Source organism: Centruroides vittatus, unplaced genomic scaffold (assembly GCF_030686945.1).
Source record: "Centruroides vittatus isolate TY-2023 unplaced genomic scaffold, ASM3068694v2 scaffold_1015, whole genome shotgun sequence".
In the NCBI taxonomy this organism is placed as follows: Eukaryota; Metazoa; Arthropoda; class Arachnida; order Scorpiones; family Buthidae; genus Centruroides; species Centruroides vittatus.
The window spans coordinates 3,264,256-3,288,072 of NW_027122666.1; the positions used below are offsets into that span (position 1 = coordinate 3,264,256).

General features: G+C 29.3%; 1 protein-coding gene across 2 annotated transcripts in view; it reads right to left on the reverse strand.

Annotated features, from left to right (window-relative positions):
* Positions 1 to 614: 614 nt before the first annotated feature.
* Gyf (GIGYF family protein Gyf) overlaps positions 615 to 23,817 on the reverse strand; it is a 78,663-nt gene continuing 55,460 nt past the window's right edge. For both annotated transcript variants that reach the window (XM_067283883.1, XM_067283884.1), the window contains exons 12-30: positions 17,454 to 17,562; positions 11,147 to 11,248; positions 10,117 to 10,181; positions 8,984 to 9,126; positions 8,766 to 8,891; positions 8,551 to 8,690; positions 8,297 to 8,418; positions 8,043 to 8,207; positions 5,832 to 6,014; positions 4,577 to 4,774; positions 2,961 to 3,065; positions 2,802 to 2,884; positions 2,297 to 2,426; positions 2,049 to 2,215; positions 1,886 to 1,976; positions 1,704 to 1,809; positions 1,579 to 1,625; positions 1,374 to 1,490; positions 615 to 1,296 (exon numbers count right to left, since the gene is read on the reverse strand). In XM_067283883.1, the coding sequence (XP_067139984.1) occupies positions 1,084 to 1,296; positions 1,374 to 1,490; positions 1,579 to 1,625; positions 1,704 to 1,809; positions 1,886 to 1,976; positions 2,049 to 2,215; positions 2,297 to 2,426; positions 2,802 to 2,884; positions 2,961 to 3,065; positions 4,577 to 4,774; positions 5,832 to 6,014; positions 8,043 to 8,207; positions 8,297 to 8,418; positions 8,551 to 8,690; positions 8,766 to 8,891; positions 8,984 to 9,126; positions 10,117 to 10,181; positions 11,147 to 11,248; positions 17,454 to 17,562 (2,412 nt within the window). In that variant the 3' untranslated portion in view covers positions 615 to 1,083. The remainder of the gene's footprint in view (positions 1,297 to 1,373; positions 1,491 to 1,578; positions 1,626 to 1,703; positions 1,810 to 1,885; positions 1,977 to 2,048; positions 2,216 to 2,296; positions 2,427 to 2,801; positions 2,885 to 2,960; positions 3,066 to 4,576; positions 4,775 to 5,831; positions 6,015 to 8,042; positions 8,208 to 8,296; positions 8,419 to 8,550; positions 8,691 to 8,765; positions 8,892 to 8,983; positions 9,127 to 10,116; positions 10,182 to 11,146; positions 11,249 to 17,453; positions 17,563 to 23,817) is intronic.

Below are 23,817 nucleotides of genomic sequence, written 5' to 3' on the forward strand. Positions count from 1 at the left end.
CTGCCTGGGTATTAGAGAATGGATAGAAAGTGTTCACCATCTATGTCCCACTGCTGTATATATCTTTGTCACCAAAGACTTCTATTCCTTTGATTTGTAAAATTCAAAAAGTTATTGTGTATTACACTGTGTAAGACTGAGTAAAATAGCTTTGCTATTTATCTGCATTCATCTAAAGTTCTTTCTATTCATGTACAATCATCATCTGTCCTTAAGTTTTGATATATGGGTATAAAGTTTGTCAAAAGTTTGGAAAAAAAACTATTTTTTTTTGTAAAATTCCTTTAAAAAACATATTATTTCAGCTAATTTCTTGACAAATTTTATACTTAAAAACAGATAACTCCACTTTAATTCAAGATTTATAATTTAAATGAATCTCTGATATACATTATGAAAATGAACTATAGAAGTATTCTGTGATCATTTATAAATACTGTAGTATTACTGAACTTTGTTATATTAAAATTAAATAAACCTTACATTTTTTCAGTTTTTATACATAGTGGACATACCAGACTAATTATATACAAATTATACCAAACAAATAAAAAACAAACTTTATAATTTGGATATAATTATGATTTATAAAAAATAACTTGAATCAGATAATGTTTTATGCAACACTGCAGGCTTATAAATTTATTTACACTGTCTACAGGATCCTCCAACAAACTTTTCTTATATAATTACATTGGCATTTCCTGCCTCACACTTTGATTTATACAGCCATCTATTTGATCCAATCATCTTGACTCTTTGATCAGTTCAAAATTCACTTTGACAAATGAGACCTTCACAAATAACACTGGCAATCATTGGTGCAAACCAATTCCAGTTATGTTTGTGAAACTTGTTAAGTGGGCCAATCAATTGTATCTTTTTTTTTAAATTTAATTATTGACAAAATGTAAGACTATGACCCATTTTTACAATTAATTTCCATGTGGTTTCAATAGAAACAACCTCTGTACATTTTGTCTGGTATCTATTCAAAAGAAGCACCATTATTCCAATAACTGCAGTGTACCAGATAATTTCAATCATGCGTGACTTAAAACACTTGGCAGTATGCTTAGTTGATCATATTCCTTCAATGTGATCTATTTCACCCACATTAATACGATCTGGATCTGGCTGAACAGTAAAACCTAGCATAGAATTATCAACTTTCTGCATTCGGTTCTTCTTTTTCTTTTTCCCCTTCCCCCCACCAACCCCGGACTCAAATTCATGTTGTGAGCTGCTTTTATTTACTGATGGTGTAATGGCAGGTGCTGGCCCCCACATATTTTCCTAAATATATTGAAAACAAACATATTAAATATGTTAATACACTAGCAAAAGCTTGTTATAACAGTTTGATATGTTACCTCTGCTGGTGTTTGCTTAGACTGATTGCGAAATTTGCTACGACGTTCCAAGAATTGTTTGGCAAATTCTCTGGCTTCCTTACTCTCCCCCAAATAGGATTTCACGTAATCGTGAACCTATTAAAGTATATTATTAAACTGCCGTAACTAGTATAAACAATTAAAAACTGCTAAAAAATTTAAATATATACATCTAAATAACTACCTCATATGGTGATTCAATATCTTTCAGAAAAACAACAAATGTGGGCACTAAAATAATTTAAAATTTAATTATAAAGAGCAGATACAATATAGATTATCTGATGTATTAACTTTTATGATACATACCATCAACTGAAAGACCAGGAAGATTGGAGAGTGTGTCAAAGCACCATTGTGTAAACTTATCAGTAGTGGGTTTAGTGTGCGTCTCAAAAAGTTTCAAAACATTTTCCTGAAAAATTTAGAAATGTGATCAATTTGAAGATAGATATAACTAACATACTTATGCAAAATCATAACTAGAATACTTCTTCTTTCTTTGCTTTGATTATCTTTGCCTTATTGCTTGTCTCATTAACCGGATGGACGATGTTACACAGAGAAGGAAAGGCACTATCACTAAAAATTAAGTTTAATCCATTAGTCCCATTTAGAAACAGGTATATAAAAAAAAATTTAAAAAAAACTAACTTAGATTTAGCATTTTTACGGCTGTTGTTGACTGTTACTGCATCATCCCAAAATCCTGCCATAACAGAATTTCCAATATCATTGGCATTCCATGGTGCATTAGAAGTAGAACGCAGTAACTGATTTGTAGAATTTCCCCAGACACCAGAATTTCCAAGATTCAAATTCTACAATGTAAAAATATTCACATAAAATTAAATTATTAAAACAGTGTTTAGTATATATATGTATATATTATTGTTTCTCACTGTATGCTGTTGTTGTTGTTGTTGTTGCTGCTGCTGCTGTTTTAACTGTTTCTGTTGCCAAGCAATTCGTTGTGCTTCCTCCTGTTGAATTTCCAACAAACTCTTCACAGGTGCATTGCAGTTACCAGATCTATAGCATAAAAACATCCATACATTTTTTAATTTTTTATCCATACATTTTTCAAAAATGTGATGTGAAGTCTTTACTATAAGTGATGAAATTGAAAAAAACCATCAATTTTTTTAAAGCATATGAAAAATTAAAACTTCCATTTCAAGCTAAATTTCCTATTTCTTAAATTTATTAAAAAGTAAACAGTTAATGTGATGTCAATTTCTTTCATTTATAGTTTTCATTAAACTTTAGATTAAGACAACATTATAATTCTCTTTAAAAAATCAATAAACATTTTTGTTTCGACATGTCTGTTAAGTTACTGTTTTTTTTTTTTTAAGAATGTTATCATAAAGATTATATGCACTAACTATTTAAACTTATATTTACCTCTGTGCCCAAGTTAGTGAACTTTTGTTTGATTGAGTTTGTTGTAAAACTTGCATTTGCTGTAACTGTAGTTGTAATCGTTTCTAAAGCATTAAAAATTTTCAAATTAAATTTTATGCAAAATTACAAGAAATAAATTATCAAAATATCAGATCTTACCTCATTCTGTTCTTGCTTTTCTTTCTCTTCTTGTAATTTTTGAATTTCTGTTAATGATAAAGCAGACAGTTGTGTTGTAGGTGTCTGACCCCCCCAAGCAGGTGCCTAAGTTTATAATTATATATTCAATGTATTAGAACACTATTATTATTTTATTCTTATTACAATTATATTTCAGGTAGATTAGAAATAAATATTAACTTTAATACTACTTCTAGAAAATATTCTAAAATTGACACCAAATTATGAACACAATTGTTTTATTTCAATTTCTTGGTGCAAATTAACAATTTATCTCTACTTTTCTCTTTTAAATATGTTCTGAAAATTGCTTCAAATATTTTCATTCCTTTTGTGTTATCTGATGAAGACAATTTTTTAAAATTTCAATTTCTTTCCTATCTTACCTTTTTGAATGTCAACTTGCATAAAAGCAAGATGCCTTTCAGGATTTTGCATGAACAAACATACAGAATTTAATATGTATAACATGTATGATTTTCAAACATATAACATTTTAGACCAAACTGCATGACATACTGTTAGATTTTTAGAATGTGCTTTTGCAAAGTAATTCAATAAAGAAACCATTCCAATATAAGATTTTAGAACATTAAAGGAGTCCTAAGCTGAAGTCCAATAACGGAAGATTTGTTATTTGGACTTACTTGATGATTCATATGTGAAGTCATCTGTTAAAATAAGGAATATGTATAGACTATGTTGTAGCAACAAAAAGTTATATTTATGGGGTTCAAAGAAATTAATTTTGGAGAACTGAAAATGTTCTAAACAATTATTCAGAAATACTGGATGAATCATTTGCAACACATACAACCATTAACCTTAATTTTAAATCCAGTACACTTTAATTCAACTTTGATAAATGTTTTTGATCTACTAATGGGTCTGTTTCAAATCTATAAAGTTTAATATTCTAAGTCTGGAATGTACTGTACAGTACATGTGAATGTTACAATATTTAAAATTTAGGAATACAGTTGAATTTCAAAAGTTGTTCTATGAGTTCATCTAGAGTTGTGTGATAAATAATTACATACACTTAATAAAAGCCATATATACACAACAAACTAGACCACTGTAATACATGACTCATGATTTAAAATATAAGGCAATAAGAGTTCTTTATCACATGCACAAGACAAAAATCAGAAGTAATGTCTTGTAATGAAGACCATGATGGGCCAGCTTACTTGTCCTTATTCCAAAGAAATCAAGATTCAGTATTTTGAATCATGATTTCCTAGGAATGAAAAAATTCAGAAAATAGAAAAACGCCTTACCAAACCTATTAATAACACACATTAAATAGAACAAAAATAATCTACAAAAATTTGTTTCTTTTAATATCAGTTTATCAATAAACAAATATAAAATATGCAGTTATTTATAAAATTTTATGAATGAGAAATTTCAATAATTAGCTACTAGAAAGTATAAAATTTATTTAATGATAAACAAAAAAAATTTTTTTCTAATAGTCTGCAATTCCTTGAGGATAAAAAATCAAAAGCATTCCATAAATTGGATTTCTACTCTTCTATATTTAAAACTACTAAGTTAAAATATATATATATGTGTATATATATTTTTACCTGTGGTTTAGATCTTTGCTGTTCTTGTAACTTGCGAAGAGCTTCCTGCTGTCTCTGTTTCTGCATCTCTTTCTGCCATTCTAATTCTTTTTGTCGTTCTAACTCCAACTCCTTTTGTCTTTCTCGTTCTTTCTGTAATTCTAATTCTTTTTTAGCTTCTAGTTCTCTTTTCAGTTCTAATTCCAGTTGTCTCTGATGCTGAAAATTATACATATACGTAATTCATAATCATTGTTTTCACAGAGCAAAACATTTTGATAAAAAGATCTTTAAATTTTATCATATTTGTAAAATATTATCCAAACGCCATGGAATAATGTAACTATCACATTTTATGGCATATAAGACAGAACTTTGTCCAAAGAAAAGGCTCAAAAGAAAAAAATCATCACCACACTGCATCTTACATGTGAAGTTGTGATTCATAGGCTAATGAATTCCCAATTGGCCTTCAGTAAGCCACATATAACTTCTACCTAGTCCAACTTTTAAATAAAAATGTTATTGTTTAAGTAAACATATTATTACTTTGTTTTAAACTAGAATACAATAAAACAATTTTGGAGACAACTGCTAAAGCCATAGGATAATTTAAATAGACTAAATAATTTTTCCTAAATATTCTGTGCTGAAATAGGATTATATCTTAAATACCGTAAAATAGAGTAAATAAATTATTACTTACAATTAATCATATTTAATAATGATTAATTATTATTATAAAATTATAAATAAAATATAGTAGATTACTACTAATAATTTTAGGTTAAAATTTAACATCTTTCATCTCAATTTTATAAATAATTTTTTGGTCTTATCAATAATTTTTAACTGAATTTTTCTTCTGTTTTTAAGTGAGAAGGAAATATTATATCTTCTATTAAGCAAAACTATCTTTTAGAGGCCTAATTCTTTATATAAAAATATCTGAGTATTATTTCACAAGGATTAAGCAATAAGAGAAGATAAACAAATTTTAAAATTTTGAAAATGTAAGTGCATAAAATATCAAAATCCTTTTTTACAAAATATTATTCGTTAGAAATATTTTTAGTTAATTTTGAATAAAATTAACTAATAAATATAATTTTTACATCTATGTAGAAATCAGTTCTTTACAGCTTTTACTCATCAAAATCAAAAACTCTGAAGCATTAGTGTATGTTTTATAACCTAAAATGACATGACATATTAGAATATATTAAAACTGACTTGTTTTACAGTGTATAGAATAAAAAATTAATTCGTTATTTACCTCAAGTTCTTTTCTCTTTCTTTCTTCTTCCTGTTTCCTTAATTCTTCTTTTCTCATTTCTTCAAGTTTTCTTAATTCTTCTAATCTGCGTTCTTCTTCCTTTCTTCTCAATTCTTCTTCTCTTCTCTTTCTTTCCTCTTCTTGTTGCTTTTTCAGTTCTTCTTGACGTCGTCTCTCCTCTTCCTGAAATGATTTCCAATTCAACTTAACTATTACAACTCTCTTCTTTATTATTTCTGTTAATATGTATGCGTGAAATATTACATATAAAACAATATTTGTGAAATTTGATAATATTGTGGAAGAAAATCAGTTGAAAAATCCTCTATTAACTGACATGCTGTCATGCAGATAATCAATTATTTTCTTCAACTAGTTTTATTAATTTCTGTAAATTAGATTTTTATGCATTAATATTTAATCAAAAGAAAATAGTAAAATAAAGGTCAAAAAATAAATTTCAAAACTGACATTAAAATTATAAAGCTTAAACATTTTAACCAAGAAATAAGTATTTGCTTGAATAAAAGGCACAAAATTGCCTAAATTTTATAGCAGTTTATTGACGAGAAGAGGGAAAACAATTTACTCTACACTGTCTGAATAAAAAAATAGAATCTTTGCATAGAAGTACACTCATTGATTAAGAAGCTATGCACCAAGCAGAAGAATTGAATGAAACTTTATTAGTGGAAATTTAATAATAATGGTAATAAGTGATTACAATAACTCAAAACTGTCAGTTTGGATATGTCATTGTTGCACTCATTGATAAAAGTGTATAAAATATTATAAGTATTGGGTTGTTTGGAAAGTAATTTCGTTTTTCATAGAGAAATAAATGCAATATTCTTATAATAAATAAATATTTTATTGAATTATATATTGACCATTTTGGTCAAATACCTGTCATCATTGTTTCTGGTAATAGCATGATTTCACATTCATAAAAATTTTGATCGTTGTTTACAAAAAAATGATCCAAGTGATTTTTGACATTGTCATTTCAAGTAAATGTCTTACAGTTAAAAAAAATTTGTATAGACTGGAACAAGTAATAATCTGAGTGTGCCCGATCTGGCAAATATGGTTGGTGTGATAACATATCCCATCTAAGCTATAACAGTTTCTGACGAGTTACCAAACTTGTGTGAAATTTGGCATTATCTTGGTAAAACACTACACTTTGTTGATCAATTCTGGCCTTTTCTGTTTGATGATATTACTCAACTTGTTTACTCAATGGCAGTACACTTTCGAATCAATTGTTAAATTGTCTGGTAAAAGCTCAAAAGCATATTTCTTTAAAATCCCACCATAGAGAGCATCTCTTTTTAATAACATGTGGAACCCACATATCTGGCTTTGAAACAAAACCAATTCGTTTTAAGTAATAATAAACGGTTCAATTTAACAGATTTAATCTCTTAGTGATTTCGCATGTTGTTATATGGCAGTTTGCTTCAATTGATACCTTTATTTTTTGTTCATTGGCTTCAAATGGCCATCCAGAATGTGGTGTATCTTCGATATTAAAATTGCCAGAATGCAATTTTGTAAACCAGTTTTGTCACTGTCTTTCTCTCAACATATCTTTTCCAAACATGTACCACAATTTTTTCTTGTTTGAACAGCATTTTGGTTTTTTAGTTATAAAAAAGCAAAATATGCCAAAAATGATGCTTTCGATTTTCCAAATTTGACGGGGGGGGGACAAAAAAAAAAAAAAAACAATTGTACAGAATCAAACAAAATTTTTTACAAACAAGCCTTAAAATGTCAGTTGTCAAAGTATATAATGAAAATGTGGTTTAAAATAAAATTTGCTGGTAAAAATACAACTAATTCCTCTAGAAATAAAAAACAAAATTACTTTCCAAACAACCCAATAATATAGAGAGAATTACTGATACTTGGAGTTAATGAATACATGGGAGGATGTACGGTACGTAAGTTATATGCAAATACTATATCATTTCAAGTAAGTACTTTGAACATCCATACATTTCGGTATCTGTGGAAAGTCCTAAATCAATCTCCGTAGATACTGAAGGATAACTGTATATTCAGCATACATACAGAAATTATATACCCAAAAGTTATATTTTGAATGTTACATCTTTATTAAGACATCAATGACTCAATTATTAAAAAATAAATAAATAAAAACATTAACAGTAGCAATAATTATTAATAATTAAAATAAATTACTTGTTTCTTAAATTCTTCTTGCCGCCTCCTTTCTTCTTCTTCTTGACGTCTTTTCTCTTCCTCTCTTTTTTGTTTTTCTTCTTCCTCAGCTCTTCTCTGTTCCTCTAACAAACGCCTCTTTTCTTCCTCTGCTTTTCTCCTTTCCTCCTCCTCTTTCTCTTTTTTCTGAGAAAAAAATTATAATAATTCAAACTGAAGTGTGATTTTCAGAATTATTTGATTACATTAAATTCAAACAACAGAAATTAACAAACTTTTCTTTCTCTCTCATTTTCAAGATCTTCTAACATTCTATTCTGATGAGGATCAATATCCCAGATACTTCCCCCACCAGTCTGGTTTGTGTTATTGGCATTGAAAGGCCATGAAACTGGAACTGTAATAATATTTTTTAAATTTAAATAGTTAATTTTGGTTAAACTTAAAAATAAAGAACTTATAACTTTAGAAATAAGCAATCTTTTATATTAGTTTTTGTATATTCAGGATTTAGTTTACAATCACTTACAACCAGTTGGAGGAGAACCCCAGAGAGAACTACTGTCATTTTTTAACACCTGAGGAAGAGAGAGATTTAAAGGTGGCAGCTGATTTCGAGATAACAGATCAAGAATGTTCTGTTGTTCACCTAGCGCTCCTGATGTAGACCTATTTAAAGATCATAATTTAAAGTAAAATATTCAATCTTCAAAAATCAATGAATTTATTCAATTTTATATGTACCTCTGAAGCTGTTGTTGAGCAATTAAGTGCTGTGTTACAACCATTTGTTGTTGCTGAGGTGTAAGATTATTAAAACTTTCTTCTTGCTTTAACTGATTTATTAATTGCTGAATTTGAGCTTGCTGTCTAAAATTAAAAAATTAAATAAAATTTTAATACATAAATAAATATTTTTATAAATGTATTATTTCTAATACTATTTTATATTCTTGATTAACCTGATCATCTGTTGGGCTATCTGCTGTTGAAGCAAGTGCTGCTGAATCATTCTCATTATTTCTTTATTAGACTGTTGGAGAGCAGGAGGTGGAACATTATTTTGAGTTAAAGGAGGAGATATGGGATTTGACATAGGATTTACCTGAAATTAAAAAAGATTATTCATATTTTGTAAAATTTTAAATCCTTTTCAATTTAATAACAATATCATTTATTATTTTATTAAAAAGATTTCATATGAAGATATTTCCATTAATTATGTTACTTTTTCATATATACATAGGGTGTATCAAAAACATAACAAACTTCAGAAAGTAAGACACCAACCAATGCCAAAGTATCGGGCTAGAAATGGCTATGGTTGTCAGCATTGGTTGGTGTCTTACTTTAATGCATAACGGGTTAGTTGTTGTTTATTTAAACTTCAGAAAGTTATAAAGAACTCCAGAACAATCACTTTTTGTTGATAAACCCATGTCCACAAAAATGAGCCATTTTGGTGATACAGCAAATCGTTTGAATTAACAGCAAGTGTTTAAAATGTAAACTATGTATTCACTGACCCTATGGAATATTTTCTGCCAGAAAATCTTGACAGTTTCTTGGGATTCCTCTCTTTATACAAGCATGAAGCTTTTTGTCCATTACAATTTGCTTTACTGTAAACAATATGTATGTCAGCCAGTTCTTCAAAATAAAAATTATTGTCATTTTAAAGAAGAATTTAGAATATGTAAATGAATAACAAACAAAATCAGAAGGTACTGAGGCTGCCAGTTGATAGCAAAGACTACTATCTTTTTGAAAACTTTCAATAAAGGTATTTTTATTTATGTTTTTATCACAACACACATACACACACAAAAAAAAAAAAAAAAAAAAAAAAAAAAAAAAAAAAAAAATGCTTGGATGGATTCTCACTTGCTGCCAGTGTGCAGTGGCTCTACTGCCAAAAACAGTTCATTGGCAGATATTGCTTTATTAACAAAATTAATTGTTTTGTTATCTTCTATACTGAAGTTTTTCAGTAAGTTTTTGATATCCCCTGTATATACATATATAGGTATATACACAGTGGATGTAATGCTTTTAAGTTTTTTCTTAAAAAAAACTCAATTTATTCTATTCTTACCCTGAGTGGTGGAGGATTTGTATTACACATGAATGGCACTTTCCCCCAGGTTTTGATTAGCTCCCCTAAAAATAAATTATAAAGAAAATAAATATATGAAAATAAAAAACATTTATTTAAATACACCAACAACCGTAAATGATCGGGCTAAATTTTGGATATGTGATTATAGATTAGAAATAAATTTGGCACTAGAGTTAGGCATTAGGCACCATCTCTTATTAAAATTAATAATTATAATATTTAATTAATTAATTTAGATTAAACTGGAAGAAAAGTATCGGCTGAAGGTCCAGGTAGCATAACTGGCAACGCAGCCGCACGGTAAGCGGGAGTTGCGGGTTCGAGCCCCGCTTTGGGCTGATTCTTTTCTTCCAGTTTAATCTAAATTAATTAATTAATTATTATAGTTATTAATTTTAATAAGAGATGGTGCCTAACGCCTAACTCTAGTGTCAAATTTATTTCTAATTTATAATCATATATCCAAAATTTAGCCCGATCATTTACAGCAGTTGTTGGTGTATTTGCTTATGATATCAGGTTTCGTTTGATGTATATTTGTAAACAATTATTTATTGTGACATCATCTCAATGCCAGGCTGCAATTTTTATTCACCTTTTAATTAAAAGAAAAAATTACATGATTTCTGATTCAGACTTGAAGTTTGTATGTAGTTAATCAGGGTCTCTGGCCCCTAAGCCTTCTATATCTGGCCTGGATTTTAGTGATGTCTTGCCACTGAACATCATACTTCTCCCGATAACAATCGAGTCATGTTGGTCATTTATCTAACTCCATAATGGAGAAAATTTTGAATTGAAATCATGTGACTTCCAGTCCAGACTAGAAGTTTTTATATAGTTAATCACAGCCTCCAGCCCCTAAGTTTTCCACACCTAGTCTCAATTTTCATTTATCTAACTCCATTATCGAGATTAATGAAGGACAGACAGGCAAATGGACAGTGGGAATGTATAAGTCTGCAATTTGAAAATTGCAGCCCAATATAATAAAGAAAATATTTACCTAGTTGTGCAAATCTCTCATCACAACCTCGACGCACCATCAAGGCCATTGTGAAATAACCTGCCGTAAACCATTCCAACATCTCTGCTGGAGTGAAGGGACCTTGAAAAATGTAAATTTTGACAAGTATTATTTTAAAAATATGTTTTATTTTAAACTGAAATTAATCTATTATTTAAGCTTAGCATATCAGTTAATTATTATAAAATTATTCTTTAATCAGCTACTATAGCTTTCATATCTTTTGCTGAAATTAAAATCATAATATTTTGCTTAACAAAATAGCTATATGCAGGATGCAGTAAATTACAAATCTATCAAGTTATGTTTTCCTTACCAACACCATTAAAATAATAATTAAAATTAATATTTTAATGGTGTATCTGAATCTTAAGTCAGCAAACCAAGCCTTCCCTAGTTTCTAAAATTCTGAACATTGGAAACTACTTACTGTAGTGAATATCCTAATTTTCATATATTTTTCAAAAGTAATATATTCAATATAATATGAAATTTTGCTTTATATTCAGAAACATCAGACTATATTGTTATCCATTATACTCAAAACATAAATAAAACATTTTTAACATTCTATTTAATATTAAAAGAAAAATGGTAGTGTCTAGGTCAAGGATTAGTAACTTTTCAAGAATTAATTTTTAAAAATTTCATAAGAAATCAAATTACCCAGAGCTACATGATATATATATGAAAAATGTGCTTCAAATAGATTCAATTAAATTATTAAAAAAGAAAGTTTTATCTGTGTCTATTGTCCATTCACTAAATGAATTATGTACCAATTTGGCTCTAAATACCAACTTATAATATATCAGGTTTAGCAATGTTGTTCATTCACTAATATAAAAGCATTTATTTCTAGATAAGAAATTTACAATGGAAAAAATATGTAACTTTAAATTGGATATTGGTATACAGTAGAGCATCGATTATCCGACTTAATTGGGGACTGAAATTGGTCGGATAACTGAAAAGTCGGATAACCGAAAAGTATGAAAAAATACATTATTAGTATAGTGTATTAGGCCTGGTTTAAATACTAGCCTCCCTTTCATGGTCGAGCCAGTGCTGCCAGCTAAAACATGCAAAAATTTAACAAAAATAATATTAAAGTAGCCAAGACATAATCAAATATTGTAGCGCCACATCACTAGCAGACATTTGAATTTGCCGACTAGAACACGGTCGGTTAACCAATAAGTCGGTTAATCGATGCTCTACTGTATTTTTATTGTGATTTTATTTTTGAGAAAACAATTCAGTTCTCAATAAAAAGATCTAAAAAATTCAAAGAACTAAAAAAATTCTATCATCTATAAAAGGTGTCTTGAAGAAGTATCACATCTCCAGAGGTGCATGCATCCCTGATTAAAAATCACTGTTCTAGAGAAATGAATAAACACACACTAGTTTTTATATAATTTATAATTAAAGAACTAAAATTATATGAATTTAATAAGACCATTAACTTAATTAATTTTTAAAATATAACATTATAACACTTATATTTTTATTCTCTCATAATATAACAAATGCAACATAACATATCAGTCAGTAATAAAGTATATATAACAGGTGAAAGCATGCATAATTACAACAAACTTATTATTAATTATATTTATTAAACATAAAACATTATTACATTGGTTGATATCTGCAGAATGCTCTACTATAAAACACAAAATAGCAAAGAAAATTCAAACAGAATTTGATTTATTCTCCATTTGTAGGTCAAAAAATTTATTCCATAAGCTGCCAGCTAGATAGTACTGGTTTAACAGATAGATCAATTGGTATAATGTGATCTGATTTGCAAAGAAATCATCAACAAGTTGCTAAATACATGCAATATAGCAATATAATAAGTACTGATTTATTATATATTAAAAATGTTTGTATATATGTTTATACTTTCTCTTTTCCTTACGGAAAAAAAAAACATTTTAAAGACAGAACATATTTCTAAAAATTGTTATAACTATTATTATTGTAAGGAAAACAAATACAAGGTGTTTTTAATTAAAGTTTGTATTTTAAAACGATATAATCTGAGTACAAATTTAGCAGAATGACATATTTTCCGAGTTTTGTGGTAATGGATTTTAATTTGAAACAAAAACAGTTAGTTACAAAAATGTCCATAGGACAGTAAATGGTCCACAGTGCAACACCACAGTGGATAATTCAAAATGTCTCAAAATTTACAATACACATGGCAACCATGTGGTTATGCAACAGTATATTCAATATGTTGACCTCTTATCAACAACAAGTAAATGTGATTATACAAATTTCTTATGATAGCAATGAGGCATACATTGTTGCTGTAATATATATATATCTGTTTAACCACATAGTGTACCTTGAGTATCATAGGTTTTTACCACTATTTTTACAGTCTGGCTCAATAAATATTTGCCATTATATACTTTTAAAGATAAAATTAATAACTGTGTTTTGATTTCTCACCTTTCTATGACATTCAACAAGGATCAGTACTTAGCACCTTTTTCCCCTCAATGTAAATCAACAGGCATCATGTTAATTTCAAATTAAACGTTATAGCATATGCTGTTGACATAACACTGATTAATAACAATTCCAGAATGCTGTAGCCTTCAGTTACTCTCCATGTTTTAATCTTACAACTTGTGTGTAAATCCTAACAATACAGCTAGGATGTGTTTTTCACCATCCTATAGTCTTCTCAGCAACTGAAGTTTATTTTAGGCAATGTCTGCATTCATTTTGTAAATGACCTCATAGTTTGATTTGACAGTAAATTAATACATAAGTACCACCTTGATAAAATGAAAGGTCTAGGACAGAGGTGTCCAACCCGCAGCCCAAGGCAAGTTCCAATGTGACCCAATAAACGTGTAAGCAAAACCGACAAATTTTTTTATTTTTTTCAACAGCATAAACTCAAAAAAGAAGTTTCACAAAGCCATAAACCTTTATACATATTTTATTTTTGAGTGGAAAGGAAATATTTTCAAATACTTGGAAATGTGTGAATGAGGAAGGAATACTAAATAAAGCTGGAGTTGTGACTCAAAGGATTATAGACCCAAATTCGGGGAAAGGAGAGAAAGGCCAAAAGATAAAAAGTAGTGAGGAAGGTTAAATAGACCTTCTGTTATACAAATATCGACCCTTAATTTTCCAACCTTCTTCACTTCTTTGTCTTTTGTCCTTTCTCACCTTTCCCTGGATTTGGATCTATAATCCTTTGAGAGCCAACTCCAGCTTTATTTAGTACAGTAGAGCTTTGATTACCTGAAAACCGATTAATCAAAATGTCGGTTAACCAAAAGGTTTCCAGTCGAACTGTGTCATGCTGAATCGAACGTTTTTGATACTAGATTAACTTCTAAAGTATAATTTTTTTGTTTTTATATTTTTCAATATATTTGTTTTGTTTGTACAAAATGAAGAAATAATTTTTAACGATACAATAGCCTCGATTATTATTATTAAAAATTTTCGTTAGGCTTAAAATCGACGAAAATTCAATGCGAAGCGACACGCAATGGAGAGAAATTTCAACATGAGACAGGTTAATATATTTTTTTGTACATAATCAGTTATCTGAACAACCCCAGTCCCCAATTGATTCGGATAAACGATGCTCTACTGTATTTCTGCCAGTGTTGTAAGATTTGGCTACCCTTTTTTTAGTTTGGCATAGAAAATATCATTTGGTGCATTGGCTACTTTTTGGGCTACATATTATTTATAAATATATTAGTTGAATAAAAATGCACTTTAAAATGATGTTTTGTCATTTTTTATTAATTAGAGACCCAAATAAAACAAATATTCATGTTTTTTAAATAAATTTTTGTTTGTCTCCTTTATAATAAATGAATTTGTCTGTTTCTAAGTAAAAACTGAAAGTGTCTGTAGAAGTAATTTTTTAAAATATCCTTTTTTGTGATAAAGTTTTAATACTTATTACTATAATCTAGACATATTAATCCTTAAATAAACTTGTATATTTAAGGATTGGGCCACAAGTATATATACTTGTGGCCCAAAACTCCATGAGTTCTTCCAATGTGGCCTAGAGAAACAAAAAGTTTGGACACCTCTGGTCTAAGTATTCACTGCAGAATAATGTGGCAATTCTGCAAAGGAAATCTCATCAAAAATGCTCTGAAATCACTTTTCTTTACTAACTTCCAATCTCTCGTAGATTATTGTTTACCTGTATGGTGTGTTGCTCTGCGTTTCAGGCGGAGCTTTGGACAATCCTGAAAGCAGTCAAATGGAGTAACAAGGAGTTAAGTAATATCAACATCAACCTGTTCACAGATTCCAGTTAATCACTTCAGGCTATCCACAACTTTAACTGGGGGCATCCCATAGTCAACAAAATTCTCTGGGAAATGACCAAAAACATCAATAGATTTTCGGTGGTGTGGGTCAGAGGGCACTCTGGTGTCCTTGGAAATGAGAGAGCAGACGAGCTAGCCCGCACCGCATCTGTCTCCAGCGGCACACCTACCTATACAGCAACTCCCCAAAACTACATAATTTCCAGCATAAAGGAGAAAGTGGCTGAATTATGGCAAGGTACATGGAACCTGTGGGCCAACAGCATTACAAGGGATTTTTTCCCCACAGTCTCAGCTAGTAATCATCATTATATTGAACATAGAACAACATAATTTTACACTGGGCTTGGTAAATTTAATAGTTATCTCTTCAGGTTCAACAAAAAAACTGAACAGAATTGTGAACTATGCAATATTCCAGATGGTGCCAGGCACTATTTGCTGCAGTGCCCGATGTTGGACGACAAACGAAGAGCCATTCTCTCCCTGATGCTGTCCAGTGGGAACTGGCCTCAGAACTTACATGTGCTGTTACAAGACAACAACCTTTTTCAGGCTTTCAGGGACCTTGTCACCTCTTACTTCAGAAGGACTACAGTTAATTAAGTATGGTGCTGTGAAGACAGTTTCCATTGCCAAGTGACAGTGGTGTTGTGTCTTGAAGATATTTTTAATTTAGATTACTAATTGTATGCATTGAATTGTTATCATAACCCCTGTATGTTATTTTGCTGTGAGTAATCATCCCCGTTAAGACATCACCATCAGCTTTGATTATGTTGTCAATGTGAATGTAGTTTTATTGTGCTGTATATTTGTACATTTATTTTCTGTTTATATTTCGTGATAAGACATCACTGTAGGACATGTTGGTGCTGCGATTGTTGCTGTAAATTTTATTTGCTGTATAAACTATACATAATAATACTTTTGCTCATCGAAAAGACATCAATGTATAAGTTGCTTATGCAGTGCACTCAACTGTGGCTTTCCCACTGATGTATATCTGTACATAATTACTTCTTTATCATCGTTGATAAGACATCAATGTAACTAGTGTAATACTTTCTGTTTTCCACCCCAGTGATGCCTAGTGGTACTGGGGCTTTTAAATAAAGAGTTTTACAAAGTGAAAGTGTATGGTGTGCTGATGATCCATTACAATTAAACCACATTGTTACTGAACTGCACAAAGTGTATTTACTTTTTAATAAACTTGCAAATCTGTCTTATAGTGATTCTTCTGAGGTCACCTGTATCAGATTGAGATTTCCTGATTTTTTTGAATGCATAAAATATTTCAACAACATTCTCTTTTATAGATATTTTCTATCCATATATTACCACTAGATATTACCACCCGTCTTTGGATTCTTTCTCATAATGCTCACAATACATCCATCACAAAGATATGTTCGAGAACAGATACATTACACAATACTCTTTTTTATTTATACTGCTCACTTGTTGAATGTCCAAAGATATATTCCACCTATATTACACAACTTTTAAGAACATCTGTAAAAAGAAATTTTATATTTCTTAACATCTTTTTTTGTCTTTACACAGCTATTTTCACATTTGTAGCTTTTATGTCTCCACCTATTTTTTCCTACTTTTTTACTTGCTGTTGTTTGTTTTATTGCTTCTTTTAAATCAGAGATAGTGTTTTGAGGTGTTAATTATTTATTCTCTTAGAACATTACCATATGTAAAGTTAAAGAATAAAGCTAAAGAATAAAGCTTTGAGACATTTTGAGTTAGTCACATAATATTGCAGGACCAGTTACTGCCCCAGTGGACATTTTCATTGCTAACTTTTTTGTTTCATATAAAATTCCATCACCACTGAAGTTCCCATGTAAAATATGGTGTTATTCTGCTGATTAATTTCTCAGTTATATATTTTTAAAATAATCTGAAGTTCAAATTCAATGTATAAATACCTTGTATTTCCCCTTGTGGATCTCTATAAAACCATTTATATGCATCATCATGATGAATAGGAAGAATAGTTGTTTTATCTGCTATTTGTGATGAAACCCTTTGTTCTTCCTACAAAGAAAGACAAACAATTACATATTTATTATTGCTTTTATATTAATAAATTTTTCCTTAGAATTTTGTAATAATGTTACTTATAAATCAATTAAATATATAATAATGTAAACTTCTTATATTCCCAATTGACTAACGAACCATAAATTCATTAAAATTGTTTTAAAATTTAATTAATTTCAAATTTACAATTTAACTTATTCAAAATAAGAATACACTGTTTTTACAAATATTTTCTTTCAAGAACCATAATTAAAATTATTCTGAAAATATTGAACTTTTATATTTGAAATACGGATTTTATCCATATTTAAAAAAAAACAGTGTCATCAATTACAGTATTTTACGGACTATAAGATGCACTTTTTTCTTCGAAAAATTTCCTCCAAAATTCAGGTGCGTCTTATAGGCATTTAAAAAAAAAATTGCTTAAAAATTAAGGTGCGTCTTATAGTCTGTAAAATACGGTAATAAAGGTGGGAGAAGCCAAATTTTGATTTTTTAGCAAAATGATACCAGTTCCTATTCTCTAATGGTTTTTAAACAACCTGTGAACATCTACACACAACAAGTGGGATGATGGCAGCAGTGTGTCCACAAATGCCAGATTTGGTGATCATCTCCTGTGGGTACCAGCTGTCACTGTGTGAGATTTGTAATGAATGTGGGAAGATCCACACAGCCCATGATATATATCAATAGAATAGACATAAAAGTCAAATAATTTTTAGTGACAGTTTTCTATAAACAGTTACTGTATTTCTCAAACATAACATTACAATATGTTTTTATTATATTATTATATTTTATCTGTAGACTTCTTTTCATCTAAAGAACAATTATATCAATTCAATTCTTTATTGTATGAACCTTGGTTCATTACAAGGGAGTATTACATAAAAACTGAAGTTAGTTCAATTTAACAAATTAATATAACAACTTAGTACTAAACAATAATACACAATAATAATTATTTTTATACATATTATGTAAATCTGAAATTAGTAAAATTTTAACAAATTAATTAAATACCTTAGTACAGCATAACACAAAATAAAATATACAAAAATAATCATTTTTTGAAAAATGGGATAAGTTAATTGTGGATTTAAATCTTGTCAAATACTTTTTCTTTTTTGTTTTGAATTTAATACAGTGAAAAAACACATTCCTAAGTTTCGTAAGTAACGATAAAATACAATATAATTGAAAATGCTTGTTCTTTTCCAGCAAAGACCAATCTTCTTTTATGTTTTGTTCACAACACACTTTTATAATTAATGTTTGATAAAATCAAACAAGGATCTTTAGGCAATTATGAGAAACCATGTCAATCTAACAGACTTTTCAATGCCAATGTCCAGTTATATGTATGATTATCCATCATTAAACATAATTTATACAGTTTGTTATAGGCTGCTTTAACATAACTGTTATCATGTAGTTTCAACAATCTAATCCAAAAAGAAACTATTGCTATTATTATTAATACTGATAGTATAGAAACACCAAATTCAGAACAATTATATCAGTTAAAACAGAAATCCAAATGCTATCTAAGATGCTATTTTGAATAACTATCTGCATTTTATGGCCTTAGTGATTCTGTATTTATTGCAGAAAAAGTATGGCATTCTACTCACATATAATATCTATTTCTATATTTGGTCTGTGCAATTTTGCTTTATCCAGTTATATGATCAATCATTTCATCTTTATGTTTGTATAGTCAATGTTAACACTGGTACTTTTTTCTAATTTTTTAATTAAAAAAATATTTCTGATTAGCATTCATGCTGTCCATACTTTGTGATTTCTTAATGTACACATATTTAAGCTGTTGCTATGCCTTATTATTGTTTCATTTTGCTCTTCCTCCTTCAAAACCCACTCAATGAATGATTTATACAAAGTCTGTCTTCTTAATCTGATCTCCAGCCATTTCTTTTTGTAAACCTGTCAAGATTTATTTTAAGAAATGGAATCTAAAGTTTATATTATTAATTAAAGCCAAATGATTACTGGATTAAATCAGGCTACATTACCACTATTAATAATTATTCAATTTATATTTATTAAATATTAATTTAATTATAATTATTAAATTTATTAAGAGATGGTTCATAAAGACTAACTCTAGTGCCAAATTACTTATGATTTAATAATTAGCAGTAATGTAGCACAATTTAATCTGATAATAATTTGGCTTTAATATAATTATTGGGCTATGAGTTGTTTATATATGTTCGCATTTATTAGTTTGGTAGTGCTAATTCTTACATAATCATTTAGTTATTTTTCCTTTTCCACAGTTTGCCTTATGTGGAAAGTCCTCTTCCAACTATTGTTGTTGTTTTAAGAAGAAAATAGAAAACATTACTAGTTTCTGAAGGCATTTAACAATGTTTTTCTCTTAAAATGGTTGTTTTCAAATACAGTAAAACCCCTTATTTTTTTGGGTCTCCGGAACAAATTAATCAAATTCCCATAAAAACCTAAGGTAAATCAATAATCAGTTAATGAACAATTCAGATAGCAAACAAAGTCTCAGAACAGATTATGTTTGCTAACTGATCACCCACTGTAATTATGTCTCTAATGTAATATTTATTCTGTTTTTCATGTCCAAAGATGCAAAATTTATTTACAAAGACAATGACGTTACACAATTTTTCTGAAAAATTATTTCAGAAATGCACCAATTTTTTTGCAAAAGGATAAACTTTTTTAGAATTTTGACTAACTTTTTCATCTTCATCATCTTTACTATTATTTATTTAGTTTTTTGAAAGCACAACCAAATCTTTATGATGCTTTAAAAAATATATTTCAACATTAATACTTTTTTATAACAAATCTATGCAAAAAAATAAAAAACAAACTTTATAAAATGATGATAAAATTTATATTTAGCTATTTAATTGTGATAATTCAAAAAAAATTTTAAAACATAGTTTATTAATTTGCAAATGTTGGAAACGAGTAAATATTTTGTTTTAATTCAAGCCAATACAAAATTTCACCCATTAAATAGTTACAAAAAGAGTTTTTAAATTAAAATGGGCTTTCTTTTTTTAGTTCTTTTAAAAGCTTTGTTTTGGATTTTTATAAAAATTGAAACCATGGTTCTGTAACAGATTGACTCGTCCTTATTTCAAACACATAACTGTATCATTAAGTAGTGATGTAACACAGTGGTTCTTAACTTTTTTATACTCACAGCCCACCAAATATTTCATAATTTTTTGTGACCCCCATTTTTTTAATAATAATTTATATTTGTTAAATTATCTATAATAAATTGATTTTTTTATTATTGATTTATTTTTTTATATAATAAATGTAAATCATAACTTTACTATTTCATTATCTATTTAAATAACATTCAAACTTCACAACTGAACATGAAAACTCATTAATTTTTAACAAAAAATAAAATGAGAAACATGTCAATAAATCAATCCAAAGTCAATGCTAAAACTAAACTAAAACTAAAACACAACTTGTGGTAAAGATTTTGCATATCTTTTGCAAAAATATTTAAATTTTCAAAGCCTACTATTTTTCCTAATTATTTTTAAAATTCCAAGCCTTAATAGTTTCTTAGAATTACTTTGGAATAAAAGAAGTAAATACTGGGGTGTAATTAGCATATTTGCATTTATTTCTTCTATACTAACAAAGTTGTATGTAGGAAGAAATAAAAAAAATACTAAATAGGAAAACTTTATCTTTCTTACTTCAATTTTCAATACAATATTCAGTTATATATCAATTTTCTTTTTATTATATTCTGAAGGAAATTTTGCATAATTTGGCGGCCCCCTGCAAACTTTTATGGACCCCCAGGGGGCCTTGGCCCCCCTGTTAAGAATCACTGATGTAACAAATAACTGAATTGATCAGAAACAAAGTAAACAACATTTTAATTTCACTTTTAAAACACAAGATCTCCACATTTTGGAAAATTTCCAATTAATGTCTATAGGCTTAGCCAAGATGCTATCCCATTTTTTGCAGCTATTACCATATTATTCTTTTTCTACTGAAAATTTCCCTTGGACTTCTTTAATTTCACCAAACATTGTTTGCACAATCAGACATATTCTGCAAATTTGGTGTCTAAGAATCAGAAAAGTGTTAATAATTAAAATCGGTTTTACATCTGATTCATCAATATTTTTCTTCATTAAGTATTGTGAGTGATGCATCAGTGACACAGCCTGATCATTGATGATTTACATAATTATATTTTTACAAATCATATTATGTATAAAATAATTGAACAAATATACAACCATCTTCATTCTTACTAAATTATGAAGATGGTTGTATATTTGTTTCACAATTAAGTACTGGAATTTTCACAATTTAGTACTGGAATTTATAACTAGCCTTTTCAAAACCTTTTTATTTCCAGTAAAGTATAATAATATTTACTTGCACAAACGAATGTTTTCATATCTCTATCGAGATCTGCTTCAGGTTCGATAATATTCTACCAATGGAATGCCCAGAGTTCAAAAATTAACTGCCAATTAATTCAAGCGTTTGAATTATTTGGTGCAAATTAATTTGGCTATTTATGTTCTACTTCATTATATACATTCACTGTCTGCATACTAATATTTTATCCCAAAATTCTATGAATAAGATGTCAATTTTGTTGTGAATCTTTCTGATATGTATATTTCCATGCATATGATATAGTATTGTTGTCTTTATAATTTATACAGTTCCCTGCTCTGCTGGCTTTGTATATTTCCAATTTTTCAATTCTCTTATATGGTCTGTTTGGAATAATTTCTATATAAGGGTAGCATTCCCTAGGTTGACATGTATTGTATTTTCCAGCGTATAAGATGACTAAGAGCGACAGTGTTTTATGAAGAAATGTTCAGTAGTAAATACAATAACAAGAATGTTACAGAAGAATAAAAGTTGGGAGTGCTATGTTACAGATCGCAAATAGCACTAACATATGTACAGGTAATAACATATATACAGTATGTAGATTAATATTGTTACAAGAAATTACATGTTGAGTGCTGTCTGCCAAATCACAGACAGTACAAACATAAGAACAGATGACAAACTTATATACAGTATGCAGATTAACTGTGCGTAAACTAGATACAGAGTGGGTGCTAAGTGCCAGATTACGGGTAGCAATTATCAGACAAATTATCAGGTTACAAACGTATTTACAATTGACATTTCTAGAGTTACACTAAAAGCATAGACAGTGATTTTTATTAACGTGTGGTGTTAATATCGTAGTTCAGTAGATTTGCATAACTACGAGGGTACTGCCACTGACTAAGTGTTTCTCGTTCTCTCTGTAAGCACTTTGATACTCTGCAGATAATTATTCAGATGATTGTACATGTCTTTCTCATATATTAGGGCTTGTAGAGGACACAGCCAGTTATGTGCAAAGTGCAGCCTCGATGAGTCTACCTCTATTGCTGTCGAAGAGTGAACAGTCAAACAATAGGTGAAGGTAGTCTTGTTTGGTGTTCGTGTTGAACTTCAGGTCTCGCTGTCCTGTAGCCGGAACTGGTGGAGATAAGTGTTGAAGTTCCCATGGCCATTGAAAATTTGAGTCAAGGCAAAGTTGGGAACAAGATGCCTGCAACTCAGCCTGACAGAGATATCTGGAATGAAGCCATGAATGGGACGGCCTGTAGTGCAGTTGTTCCAGTCTTCTTGCCAAGTTTGCAAAAGTTGATTATAGATCCATTTATGGATAGTGGAAGGTGGCATCTTAAGAACAAGGAAGGGATGAGACTGCAGCTGTTTTGGAGAGAGCGTCAGCTGCCTCATTCTCCTCCACCCCAGAATGGCCACAGACCCAGTTAAGGGTGATGTGATAGTGGTGGTTATTACTGATAAGCATTTTCTGAATGGTGGTAACATTGTAGCCATTGTTGTTGGTGTTGGAAATTGAGCAAAGAGCTGTACTGCTGTCTCTGTTGATGACTATTTTCTTTTTATGGGGAAACCAGTCTTCATTGATGTGGTGGAATGCCTTGGGGATGGCAAAGATCTCCATCTGTGGGATGGAACAGTATTTACTGAGCTTGAAAGCAGACTGGTGAGTAGTATTACCAGTAGTATGTCTTGTTATATGCAATAAAAGCTGCACCCACTTGATCCTCTTGCTTGGAACCATCCGTGTATATTTTATAATCATGGTCATTCTCATCATGGTAAAGTGAGGTCCTGGATGTTCATGGAAAGAGTCATATT